This window comes from Alosa sapidissima, chromosome 16, assembly GCF_018492685.1.
Source record: "Alosa sapidissima isolate fAloSap1 chromosome 16, fAloSap1.pri, whole genome shotgun sequence".
NCBI lineage: Eukaryota > Metazoa > Chordata > Actinopteri > Clupeiformes > Clupeidae > Alosa > Alosa sapidissima.
This window is the reverse complement of record NC_055972.1, coordinates 25241098-25254919: the sequence shown is the minus strand read 5'-3', so window position 1 is coordinate 25254919 and position 13822 is coordinate 25241098. Positions and strand designations below refer to the sequence as shown.

General features: G+C 46.6%; 1 protein-coding gene across 6 annotated transcripts in view; it reads right to left on the bottom strand.

Annotated features, from left to right (window-relative positions):
* lyst (lysosomal trafficking regulator) overlaps window positions 1-13822 on the bottom strand; it is a 133907-nt gene that overhangs the window by 66331 nt on the left and 53754 nt on the right. For 4 of the 6 annotated variants that reach the window (XR_006023359.1, XM_042065972.1, XM_042065975.1 and 1 more), the window contains exons 13-24: window positions 12312-12681; window positions 11263-11419; window positions 9743-9916; window positions 9034-9194; window positions 8830-8943; window positions 6724-6914; window positions 5955-6200; window positions 4935-5108; window positions 2836-2985; window positions 2549-2686; window positions 1634-1832; window positions 569-700 (exon numbers count right to left, since the gene is read on the bottom strand). Coding sequence is in view for 5 of the 6 variants with exons in the window: in XM_042065972.1 (XP_041921906.1) it covers window positions 569-700; window positions 1634-1832; window positions 2549-2686; window positions 2836-2985; window positions 4935-5108; window positions 5955-6200; window positions 6724-6914; window positions 8830-8943; window positions 9034-9194; window positions 9743-9916; window positions 11263-11419; window positions 12312-12681 (2206 nt within the window). In the remaining variant the exon portion in view is untranslated. The remainder of the gene's footprint in view (window positions 1-568; window positions 701-1633; window positions 1833-2548; window positions 2687-2835; window positions 2986-4934; window positions 5109-5954; window positions 6201-6723; window positions 6915-8829; window positions 8944-9033; window positions 9195-9742; window positions 9917-11262; window positions 11420-12311; window positions 12682-13822) is intronic. The other 2 variants (XM_042065974.1, XM_042065976.1) reach the window with 1 other exon arrangement.

Sequence of the window (13822 nt, the reverse complement as noted above, 5' to 3'; positions counted from 1 at the left end):
CGATTCTGAGAAAACATTCCATTTCAGTGGTAACCCTTTTGTCAATATCCTCTATATGTTCGCAAAAAAGACCCCCTCAAACTGTTCACTCAAACTTACAGCAAACAGAAAACGAATGTTCGCCTACATTTGCAAATTTGAGCGTTTGATGTGGAGTGGGGTGGCGTGGAGTAGTGTTGTGGTGTGGCATGGTGAGGAGTGGTGTGGAGTGGTGTGGCATGGTGTAGCTTGACAATGCATTCCACAGCTAGGCAGCCGTGGCCTACTGGTTAACGCTTCAGACTTGTTACCGGAGGGTTGCCGGTTCGAACCCCGACCAGTAGGCATTGCTGAAGTGCCCTTGAGCAAGGCACCTACTGTAACCCCTCACTGCTCCCCGAGCACCGCTGTTGTTGCAGGCAGCTCACTGTGCCGGGATTAGTGTGTGCTTCACCTCACTGTGTGTTCACTGTGTGCTGAGTGTGTTTCACTAATTCACAGATTGGGATAAATGCAGAGATCGAATTTCCCTCACGGGATCAAAAGAGTATATATACTTGTACTTATGACTCAGCGATCTCCATCTTACCATCGTGTTGCGCGCCCTCAGTAAAGGTGGTGGGAGAAAGGGAAACCACAGAGCTGCAGGCTGACTTGCCCCCACTACTGGAGTGCCTGAGATACATCATCGACTGGACCTTCTCCTGGTACAGCTTGCCATCTGGACACACACACACGCACACGCACACGCACACACACACACAATTTAAAAAGTGGGTACTGTGTTGGTATGTTGGGCCGTGGGCAAAAGCTCGCTCAATTACTTGTGTCTTCAGGCAAGTCCAATTACTATGCTGCGTGCAGCCAATAAAGCCAACAGGCACAAAAAAGCAAATGCTGACGGACGCCCTTGACAGAGACAAGAGGAATCACAAATCACCCCCGCACGCTAACAGAATAGCGATAGCATCATTACATGCCGACGAGCTACGGCACAGCTACTTTGACAAGTTCAAAGGCTTTGCTGGATTGGCATCCCCCCTGATAGCTCAAATGGCATAGGCTGCAGAGCTAATGATGCCTTTAGATTAGTGGTAAGGGGCTAGGGAGGTGATGAAACCATGGGTAGGCATGCATACCAGATCATCGGGATAACCGTTAGTATTTGCAAGTATTCAAATACTAATATCTCTATTAAACATTGTGTACATGCATAGAATCATGGGACATTCTATTCACTGCTCATTTGTGGAGATGAGATATTCTCACAAGTGAATAAGATCATGCTACATACAATCACAACAAAGTGTTTTTCTGGTATTTTCTACTCACTGCAGCCTCTATTTACTGCCTCTGCCACAAACAACTGAATCGCCGTTCGTAGAAACTAAGAATATCCAAATGGGATGGTTAATGTGCACACCCCTACCTGTAGCATTAGTTAACAGTGCCTCACCTACGAGGAGCTTCGAGGCGTAACCTATGACCAGCTTTAAAACCTTACATATAAACAACTGTGTAAGGTTGTTATATGGCACATATGGCCACAGCGCCTCACCTATGATCGGCGACAGCACCTGACCTACAACTGATGCCACTGCCTCACCTACAATCAGCTATGGTGCCTCACCTACGATCTGTGACAGCACCTTACCTATGTGCAGGGAGAAGAAGAAGCTGGTGGGTGTGTGGCAGACGTAGGTGTTGGTGGCCGGGTGCACGGCCAGGAGGAAGTTGTAGACCAACTTGAGCAGGCTCAGGTCCGGTGGGGAGCCCAGCACTTCCTGGATGATCTTGACGAAGGAGAGGCACACCTCTTGAGGGATGGCGGTCAGGTGCCCATCTCGATGCTCCTGTGTGTGTGTGTGTGTGTGTGTGTGTGTGTGTGTGTGTGTGTGTGTGTGAGATGAGAGACGAGACAGAAAAAAGACGTTGATGAAAAAGATACTGTAGGCAGTTAGGATACATCACTGGTTTGGAGTTATTGCCAGAACAGATGAATTAACCCTTATATAGGCTGTGTCCGAAACAGGAAAAAATGTTGCCTTTAAGATATCTAACAGGGAAGCGAGGCATCAAGGCATGTCCGAATCAAATATTTATATGAAATGCTGCCTTCTAAGATACCTTGGTTTTGCCGAAATTTGAAGGCCTTCATGATGCCTTCAACGTCCAAAATTGTAATTAATTGTGAGCAGGCAGCTGCCTTCCGTTTCGGACAGACCTGGTATAACCAGTGACAATATGTCTTTGTGGAATCAGTCACTTATATTTTGGTTGGCACAAACTAAAGCACTTGAGTATTTTATTCACTAGCTAAATCAGCTGAGTGTTTTGTTCACTAACTAAAGCACCTGAGTGTTATGTTCACTTACTAAAGCACTTGGGTGTTGGTCTGAGGAGCAGGAGATGAGTGGTGGGTTCGTACCTGTATTTTACCTGACCAGTCCTTGTGTACCTGTGTGTTCAGTTCAGTGATCTTACCTTACCAGTTAATCTAACGTACATCCTGCTAGCTGAGTGTTGGTGTGAGGAGCGAGGAGGACTGAGGAGAGTGGCGGGTTCGTACCTGCAGCACCTGACAGGTGAGAAGGAAGCGGTGCACCACCTGAGCCTTGAGCAGCTGACGGATGTTGAACATTTGGTGAGGGTGGTGCACTCTGATAAGGATCTCCAGTGCAGCCAGCAGCGTCTCCCACACACCACACTGGAGCGGAAACACACACACACACACGCACACACAATTATTGCTCAAGTACAAGACCAACATATACTGGTACTTACTCTAAAACAACCTTGCAGTAGGGGAGATTTAACAGTATTTTAGTGCTTGTATCCACGTGGTTGTACGTTTACCTGAGCCTTAGCCCAGATCTTCCAGTCCAACAGGATTTCGGAGAGGAGTTTGAGGTCCTGGACGATGGCGGTGGACTCCACATCCAGGTGGAAGTGTCCATCCTCCCCTAGAGTCAGAATGGCGTCACTGCAGCAGCCGTCCAGTAATGTCTGAAAGGACAAAGGGATTTCTATATAAAATATTTTTTTTATGAAAGATTTATTTATGGGCTTTCTAGCCTTTTTGATAGGACAGTGGAGAGTGGAAATGAGTGGGAGAGAGATGGGAAGTTGGCTCGAGAAATGACCTCAGGCCGGACTCCAACCTGGATCCTCGTGTGCACGGAACCCGTGAGTGGTATGGGGTGCTGTCGCTTGAGCCACAGTCCCAAAAGGATGATTTAAAACATATATATGAGGCTTTTGCATTTAATTGGGATAGGACGGTAGAGTTTGACAGGAAATGAGTGGGAGAGAGAAGGGAGGAGGACCAGGAAGTGACCACAGGTCGGAATGGAACCCTGGTCCCCATGGACACTCAGAGCCGGATGTGGTCAGGATGCTACCACTTGCGGCACAGCTCACCCAGACAAAAGGAAGAATAATGGGTTGTGATGACTGATGATAATGGGTTGTGATGACTGATGATAATGGGTTGTGATGACTGATGTGAATTCATTCCATCCCAGTCCAGTCTCCCTCAGTATTGTCCTATAACCCTACAGGGCTGTGTTGGGTCTTCACAGACATTGTGACGCTCCCCCTCCATTCTTTTCTATCTGTTTTCTACTGTCCTTTGGGACCTCCCAAAAGTCCATTCCTGTCCACTTTGCATCCTAACGCTGCATTACGATACAGTCGTTTGGTTTGCATCGTCCTCCCTCAAATGCATTGACCTGGCTTCCTCATAACAGCACATCATGTGTACAGTAACTAACAGTAACTAACCTATTATCTAGCTGGATTCACACACACACACACACACACACACATTGGGGTTGTCATTTGAGCCTAGGGTTTAGGACCCATATAAATACTGATAATGCTTCATGACTTCTGCCTTGCAGAGTGACTATAGGTTCAAAGAGATACGCCTCAGTTGTCTCATGGGATGCCAAACCAAACGTACTGCTTTGTCAATACAATCACCTACTCACACAGAGAAATCCTATTTTTATTGACTGGAGCAAAACGCATTTGGTAAAAAAAAAACAGAAACTAATAAACCCAACCTGTATATACTTGCACCAAGGGGTGGATTTAACAAATATCCAACCCACAGATGCTGGATGCCTAATGCTGTTTTCTGGCAGGCTATTCAGCCACACTGGCACGTACAGAGGGACATGTCAGCCTGACGTAATGACAGGGTTGTTTGATTTGGTTAGCGCAGGCTGGGGCCAAAGCGTCTGATAGCATTAGCGTCTCAGTTAGCATAGCCTGCAGCTAGCCAGGCAGGCTGATAATGAGGCTGGATTTCTCTTGGGAAGTGTGTAAAGTGATCACATACAGTGCACATGACAGCAGGGGGACCAGCGGCCTGCGCTCCCTTTGTTGTTGGCTTTGGTGCCTTTAATCTGATAGGACAGTGAAGAGAGTGACAGGAAGCAAGTGGGTGGGACCAGGAAATGACCCGGTAGGCACTCAAACCTGGGTCCCTGTGGACCTGCACCTGGTATGATGCATTCCATGTCTCCCTTCAGTCAACAAGCTGAAGCGGAAACAAGCCCTTCAGGAAAATAATCACCACACTCTACGTGCATTTGTATTCATTAGAGAGCTTGCCTATGCACACAACAACATGTTGATAGTACACAAAAAATCCAAACAGTTCCAGACCAATGCATCAATTTCAGAGTTAAACAGTAGGGGCTCATTAATGGAAAAAGCCAGAGATAACAAAAAATGTCAAGTAAACAGTTCACAAGGGGCCTCTCTGCAGTACCCTTGAAGCCCAGTAGGCCACACTGTTGAACACAAATCAACACTGTGAACATGAACAAAGAGTGAAGGTACTTCTATGCTCTTTAGCCACAACAGCACAGCGTTTCAGTAGACATAGCTGGGTGTTGAGAAACATTGATTGCTGGTGAGCTGTGCTTGAGGCCAGCCAGGCTCACCTTGAGAATGTGGTATCCCACGATGCACTTGGACTTGATGAGGACCTGGTGAATCATGGAGTAGCCGTTGTAGCATTCCATCTCGTGTGTGCGGTGGTGGTTGAACTTGACCAGGGACAGGAGCACCTGCAGGGCCAAAGCCTGGGTCTTCTCACAGTCACTCAGCTCCACAGTCTGGGGAGAGAGAGAGATAGATAGATAGATAGATAGATAGATAGATAGATAGATAGATAGATAGAGAGAGAGATGAAATAAAGTGAAAAAAAAAGATGCAGAAGAGGCAGAGAAATATAAACAAGGTGAAAGTGAAAGAAAGATGGGACAGACGCATAACATACACAAACAAGAAATAGAGAATTGCAAGAGTATCTCTTGGAAGGAGAGCTCATGCAATATGCAGTGTGTGGGAACTCCCATATCAGACCTGAAATGTTGAACTTATAGCACTGTAGTAGCAAAATCTACCGTAATCTAATCTTTGCTTTGAGGAAAAGATCATCACTACAAATCAGGTTACAATCTGGGCAAGCTGTACCATAACATGACATTTCCCTGGAGAAAAAAAAAAATCAGTGAACTATGAGGAGTGGATAAAAGGAATAGAAAGGGCTGGGGAAGGGTTTAAAATCAGCCGACGTTACAGGAACTTGGCTGAGCGTATCCTGGCACTGTCCATCTCCTGACCCCTGCCCCCTCCTGGATATTACAGTGATAGCAGAACCACTAAGCTGGAAATGTCATTAAAGCCCAGCCCCATGACCAAAACACTAATCCTTATGAGGGGTGTCCAGGGGTAACGAGCAAGTAGAAGAAATGTGACTAGGTACACTGGGTAAGGGTTTCACCTGTTGAGGAGTGATTAAAAATAAGCATAAAAGTACTGATGAGTGTTGTCTTTAATTCAAAAACTATATCCACTTAGAGGAGGATTCAGCACCCAGTCCGGTTTAGATGAAAGCGTTATTCCTTATTTTTTATGGTATGGTAAAAGGTGTGGTATGGTGAAACAGTCTTTCGTACCCGGGCGAAGAGGAAGACAAAGTTGCCAGTGCCGCCAATCTTGTGCAGAACGCTGTGAAGGTCGTGCGGCTGGCTGGGCTGCAGAGATCGCAAGGCGTGGGGCTCCAACACGGAACTCTGCACCTCCTTGGAGCTGAAGGGCCGCTGGGACACCACAGTTTTGGCCTGGCCCTTCAGACGGATCACCGGCTCGTAGATGGTGTATGTGCCGGGGCTGCTGGGAGCAAACACCACCGCCAGGTTCTCCTGAAAGGTGGAGGTGGAGGCATGCATACAGACACACACACAAAGACATAAGCAGAGCACAACACAATACACACAAACACATAAGCAGAACCACACACACACACACACACACAAAGGCCCTGACCACAAAACCACAGTCACAAGCTAACTATTATTAGAGCAAAGTTTCTCCTTCGACCTCAAGTCTTTCAAGTCATTTTTGGCAACCGCCCACACCAAGATCTCCCCAGCATGTCATTGTGTTGTCAAGAGAACACCAAGCCCCCGTCACATGATCACAATCAGCTGCAACTTCTTAAACAAGTGACACAACACAACCTGCCTGATAATTAATACCTCAGCGTTGGAAAGGGTGCAGCTAGGTGCCATGCAATTACAAAAGCAAAAGAAAAAAAGCTGAATTTATAAGTAGAATGTATGGGTTCTTCCTATTCTTTGGGCATTATAAAATAAATATAATCAATCTATGCAAATTTCTTAATCATTTATAATTTCAGAATAATTTCACATTGTTCTGACTCACCATGAGCTGTGAAGTGTCCATGTCACCGTTTCTCATGAGCAAATCCCGGACTTGCTCACACTGTAGACCCTCCTGTGTGACGTATTTGGAAAATGTCCCTCTGGGCTTGCCATACTTGCAGGGCATGATTGAGGTGAGGTCAGGCCCACTGGCATACAGATAGAAGGCTTCGTCTGTGTCGATTCTGGAACCTACAAAGTGCACACACACACATACACATGCACACACACGCACACACACAAATACAGTATGGCTCTTGCTGTTGTTTGGCTAAGGGCCACTAAGGGTGCACCAAACTTTTGGCCTGAGACTGCAGGAAGGTGCTTGAGAGATAGAGAGATAGATAGATAGATAGATAGATAGATAGATAGATAGAGATGTAATAAAGTGAAACAAACAAAGTGAAAAAAAAAGATGCAGAAGAGGCAGAGAAATATAAACAAGGTGAAAGTGAAAGAAAGATGGGACAGACGCATAACATACACAAACAAGAAATAGAGAATTGCAAGAGTATCTCTTGGAAGGAGAGCTCATGCAATATGCAGTGTGTTCTGGATAACGGGATAAGTGTAGTTTGTGTCAAAAGATGAGAAGAAAGTCTATGTGGTTGCCATACTTGCAGTATGGCTCTTGCTGTTGTTTGGCTAAGGGCCACTAAGGGTGCACCAAACTGTTGGCAGTATGGCTCTGGCGGTTGTTTGGCTAAGGGCCACTAAGGGTGCACCAAACTGTTGGCCTGAGACTGCAGGGAGGTGCTTGTGCACGTTTAATGGCATTAGTGCATTTCACAGGTTGGGGAACGAGCGCACCAAAGCCATTCATGGCAAATTAAGAGTGACAAGGCGGCCATTCTGTTGGCAGCATTCCTCCTGGGCTCAAGAATGCTTAGAATCCTGCCACTCTGGCAGGGGCACAGGGCAGCACGAACACAACACAACACAGCGCAGTGCAGGGCCTGCCTGCCTACCTGTCTATCTACCTATCTATTCAGCTGTCTGTCTTTTCTTTCTGCTAGCGTGTCTGTGTCTGCGTCTGTACTGCCAGCCATCTGTCTGTCTGTCTGTTTCCCTTGATGTCGATCCGGCTCTCTGTCTGTCTAAGTTAGGTATTTGCCTGCCTGTTGGTATGTCTGTCTAGGCTAGGTGTTTGCATGCCCGTTGGTCTGTCTGTCTAGGCTAGGTGTTTGCCTGCCCGTTGGTCTGTCTGTCTGTCTGTCTGTTTCCCTTGATGTCGATCGTTCTCCCTGTCTGTCTAGGTTAGGTGTTTGCCTGTCCATTGGTCTGTCTTGCTGACTGTTTCTCTCTCTGAACCGGCGTGCTACACCACAAAAACAAACCCTGAGCAGCGCGGTCACATGCCACAGAGCAGCTTACACAAAGCGCGCAGAGAGAGAGAGAGAGAGAGAGAGAGAGAGAGAGAGAGAGAGAGAGAGAGAGAGAGAGAGAGAGAGAGAGACAAGCATACTGTGATTTCATTATTTACGAGCGACATTAATGTTTTAAATGGAGTGCAGGAGACTCAGGTTCTACGACAGAGCCACAGAAACGCTGCCAACGGGGACTGCTTGCATAAGTGACTCTGAAGGGCGAAATCTGAGGTGTAAAGAGATATTCATTAAGTATTCATGCCAGCCATATGACCCGTTATGAAAACAAAGCAGATTCTTCCACAGTTGGCAGAAATATCACATTTTGGGGACACAAGGCAAAGGCAGGGAGGGTCAGCATGCAGATGGGAGTTAGTAGATGAAATTCAAGTCAATCCAAAAAATTAATCAGACAGACTTGTGTTACAAATCTCCAGCTACAATCCACAGCAAAAAGGCCAGCAATTAGTAAAATGTTCACACTGGTCAAACCCATTGTAGCAGCAAAAACAACAGCTACAATTCATTATCCTGTTTCAATCACTGCCAGAGCTTCTTTCTAGGCCACTGTCCAGTAACAAGCACCATGCATCACGTTTTTGATGCAAGCTGGCAATCTCTGATGTATGCCACAGAAACACTCTTCTTGCAAGAAAACATTTGTGTTAAGCTGTCCCTGCAAACTCGAAAAAAGCGAGTACTTTGGTAATTTTGCTAAGCTTTTCACACCAATGACAAACCTTGAACTGAACATAGCTGTGGTGCTCTGATGTGAGCGACTGATTTTCTCAGGTGACCCTTCCAAAGCCCTACTCCTGTGGCCAGTTTAGGTCCACGTTTCTCCAATTGCTCCCCTGGATTCATTGAGACGTATGAGGCATATTGAATGGCAATGAAAAACGCATGGGAGGTTATAACAAAATACAGTGAGGATCATATCGTACCATTGAAGAGTAGCATAGTACCCATATCCCAGCGTGCACCTGGCTTGGGCACGTCCTCCGACGCGTGCAGGCAGTGTCCCAGCATGCAATAGGTCTTGTTGCTGTCTGACGACAGGCTGGACTTCCTGGGTAGCATGTAGTCTAGCGACAACTCACACTTCCTGTATTAGGCAAAACAGAAAGAGCAAACAAGGTCAACTGCTGTTACTGTAAAAATAGAAGGTCTGTTTTCATCTTTGGTGGCTGTATTAAGGCACTGCCAGACTGGGTGGGTCATGTGTTTGACCCAGGGCTGAGGACATCTTTATCTTATCAGCAGGACTAATCATGCCCTGGGTGCAGAACCTATGTAAAGCAGTTTGGGGTCTTTTTCTTACTCCTATGAAAATATCTGAAAACTGAGGTCAGTGGACAAATTGAATCAACGTCAGTGATTATGACCGGGGTCATAAAATGTCAACAACAAAGCAACAACACAAAAAAGGGAACCAACGATACCAAACATTTCCAACATTAGCCCATTGCTCTCAGCATGACCACTCAACTAACACTGACGTCATCCTCTCAGCATGACCACTCAACTAACACTGACGTCTGCCTCCCCTCAACACTTACAGCACACACAACTCAGCGAGTGTGCATGTGTGTGCACACACTCACACACACAGACTCACACACACACACACACCGTCCCCCACGTGCTCCTCACCTGACGCCACACACCCACATGACCACGCGTCCGTGGATGTTCTTCTTGCCCTCGGGCTGCTGCGTGTAGGTGAAGCTGAGGTGCTGCCACTGGCCAGGGGTCAGCAGACCCTCCCCGGTCTCCGCCTGGGCCAGCAGGCCCGCCTTCATCTCGTCGTTGGGGTCAATGCAGATCCTGGAGCCAGGGGGATGGACGAAGAGGAACACATGAGAATGGAATCAGTGGATATACACCTTCATTCATTCATTCGTTCAACATACACATATACATATACCAGCGGAGGGGTCTAATGACCAGTGTTCTATACATTATCCTGCTTATAGGCCTACTTGGCAAAACGAAAAAATAAACTCCACATGATATGTCTCTAAATGTATTTGTTACTGTTTCGTCATGGCTTTTGCTGAGAAACAAATAGTTTGCAACACACACTGAACTTGAATCATTGCAGCAATTATAGCAGTGTGAAGAGCCGTACAATAACATACAGTATATGCATACAGCATTGTGGTCTGTTACGTAAGGGATTATTTACGGTATCATTATCGGAAAATAAGTCCAGAACGAGCGGAGCGATGTTGCATAGCAACATCTTACCTGCTGACTTCCACTTTCAATGAAGTTCCATTGTGGACTACTCGCAGAATGACATGAAGGGCGTGAGACAGAAGCGCAAAATCCGTTGCCATTGACAGTGGCCATTATTTATTTTGCGTTCATGTTAATGGAACTTTCTACAGCATTCTGAAGAGCCATATAATAAACCCATATCACTACCATATACAGCTTGCTGTCTGCTACGTGTCTTCCTTGTCAATTATGTAGTCATTGTTACTTTTGGACAGTATTTGTTGCTATGTGAAGCAACCTTGGCTTTGAGAAAAGCTTTATTTGAATAAAAAAAAAAGATTAATCTTAATGTTATATGCCTGACTGACACACAGATAATGGGTAAAAAAAGACATGCACATACTGGCCACTTGGATATGTGCTGGATTAAAAACATCTAGCAAGGTTGAAAAATGGTGAGATTTCCAAACTAAAGGCTTCTGTGAATTTATTTTATGAGCCAATCTTATTTTTTGGCAAAATCATTTTAGGAGCTGTTCCGTGTGTGGATCTTTCCATTTTTCCTCGTGACTGGCACAGACAAAACATTTTCCCCCAGTCTTGGACTTTGACACTGATGTCTGCACATCGATGCAGATGATCAAGGTGAAGTCAATGAAAGTCACTCTTGCAGTTGCTCTGAACAAGTCAAAGCAGAGAGGAAAAAAAACACCCAGGCGACTGAGGAGAGTGAGGAAAATCCCTTCATGGAGGACAGCCTATAGACTGCAGATCAATACCAATACCAGCTGAATGTCAGGCGAGCGGATGGCAGAGCTCAGAGACGACAGCTGATCTGGATTACACCTGACCTATCCTGCTGGGCAGCATGTGTTAACAGCATCTGCAGACACAGCAGACGAGGTGTAAGCTGCTGGAGACTCAGCGGCCGCCGGCCGGTCAGTGCGTACCTGAAGGTGAAGACGCCGGTGGAGAGGCTGGCCCACACCTGCAGCATCAGGGCTTTGGAGCCCATGGAGAAGACGTGGAAGAGGCCGTCGTCTGTCGCTTTCTCCCCAGACACAGGGGCAGCTGTCTGGGTTTCGGATGCCGGCGCAGACTCCTCTCCTGGAGCAAAGGTGCGGTGATGTAGATTCAAAAAAGCATTCACATGAATAGAGACTTACGTAAGTGCTAACTTGTCGGGCCGTTTTCCCATTAGCTTAGCCCTAGACTGACAGAAAACTTTGATGAAAATCTTCACTGAAAAAAGCTTTTGGTCTAGGGACTAGGATTTATCCACGCATGGGAAACTGGTTGGTAATGCTTTGAGTCAATAATTCAATTCAGTTGAATTTCTCTGTGGAATTACATTAATGCTGTTGTGTCTGGGTTGGCTGGGTCTAGGCTGAAAACCCATCAAAACTGAGAGAACCATACAGCCCAAGTGTGTAATACACACTCCTACATCACACAGGCTCCGAATGACATATACACACACACACACACACACACACACACACACACACACACACACACACTGCTGACTGCCATAAAGATGATCATACATGAGACATGAGGCAACTCTCTTGAGCAATCATATTACCGGTTCTGATGTTCTGACTGGATGATCATAACACACAATGTCTGCTGGTGATTCTTCTAGATATGTGTTGCATAACATCAGTGGGAAAGTGCCAGAACAACATCAGCAACGCTAGCAACATGACTTCAAAAGCTGATGTTTACAATAAGACTTGGAGCACGGTCCACAGGCACTGGATTTGCTTGTGATCGAGAATAAAGACAAAAACAAAACAGTAAACAATCCTATACAACCCAATGGATGGTTTAGGAGGGGATCACACTGGCCAGCGGCAAGCGGCAGGTTTCCTATTGTTCTCTATGGTTCGGCAGCGGAAACTACTGTATATGGATTCTTCCTGTGGCACACACTGTTTGGGAAACACTGGTTTTAGGGGCATCTGTTTAGACTGAGTTCCCTTGTCCAGGCTCTCACCTCTTTCTACAGGACTCTCCTCCTCATCCTCCGACCTCAGTGCCTTCATCCAGAGGGCGGTGCTGAAGCCGCTTGCCATGTGAGGCCAGCAGTTCTGCCCCATCAGGGGCAGATGCAGGGGCGCGGTGTGCCAGGGGGAGGCGCGCAGGTGCCCCAGACGGCCCTCCGACCCCGTGGACGACTTGCTCCTCCACAAGCCGCCCACCCCTACACCCACGCCCTTCCCCCCGGCTGCCCCGTTGGGCCTGAGGCCTGGGGAGGCCCCGCCGGCCGCAGGCAGGCCCAGCACGGTGGGGAAGGAGAGGAAGTGTAGCGGCTGCAGGCGCATGTTGGCCTGGACGATCTGCAGAAGGCCCCGTAGCAGCACCTCCTGAGGGGGGAGAGAAGACAGCGGATAAGACCGCAGAGAAGACACATGTACAGGCACAGAACAATAACAAGACACTTAGAAAGTAGCTGCATGATGAGTAGGTAAGAGATCTATTAGATGAATATATTTAGGTTGAATGCCATATGGCGTTGCGGTTTGTTAGAGTCTTCAGCACTCAACGTTTCTGTTCGGGTTAGCGCACCCTTAGTTCAGGGCCCATACATCCGGCCTTGTGAGCACAACGGGCATTTTTCACCGGGGATCCCACAACGCACCATGTAGTTTGGAATCAATTTAAAAAGGGACGCTTTAATGCTGCCTGAGAACTGGAAGAGGAGAGACCTGATGACTCACTGCAGGGGCTAATGTACTGTGTTTAAGTGTAGCAACAAATCCCACAAACAAAATGTCAAGCCATATTTAGGACTGAACTACAATGTACATTGTTTGCTGACTGCAAGGGGGGAAAAAAGACAAAAAGGTCTCCTTTGTCCATGTTATTTGTACGTGGATTACTAATGGATTTGATGACTGACATTTTTGTATGATCCCAGACACTCCAGTTATTTGAAGCTGTTGCTGGCTGTAGTTGTTGCCAAAGCAACAAGTCCACGATCTTAACCCTGCCTAAGAGCATGCATGTTTAATTTAACTAGATTACATCACTGATCCCACTACTTTGTACAGGAAGCTCACCCTCTGTTTTGCCCTTACAGGAGGACATTCACTCTACCAAATCAAGCTCCTTTGCAAGGATGATTGAAAAGCTTGGAAAATGCCTGACTACTACAGTATAACCAAGATATGAATTCTGTCAGATCATTCATGTAAAGGTCACTAGTCACTGTTCCGTAGTGAAAAAATGTGCTCTGTCTGGCCATTGCCCTCAACAGACTTGCAGCAGGCCTGTACAAATGTCATGTAGGACCACAGAGGAGCTGGATCGATACATCTATAGTCTCTGTTTTGTGCTTAAGGAAGTTGTTTTTGGATATGTCGGCTGCTAACGACACTGGAGAGACTACCTACAAGTCTGAACATTTATACTGACACTGACAGTGTAATTAACTTATACATCCATCCAGTCTGTGCTCCCAGACAGGCATTCAGAACTCAACAATCATGTTATCTGGGGAGCAGC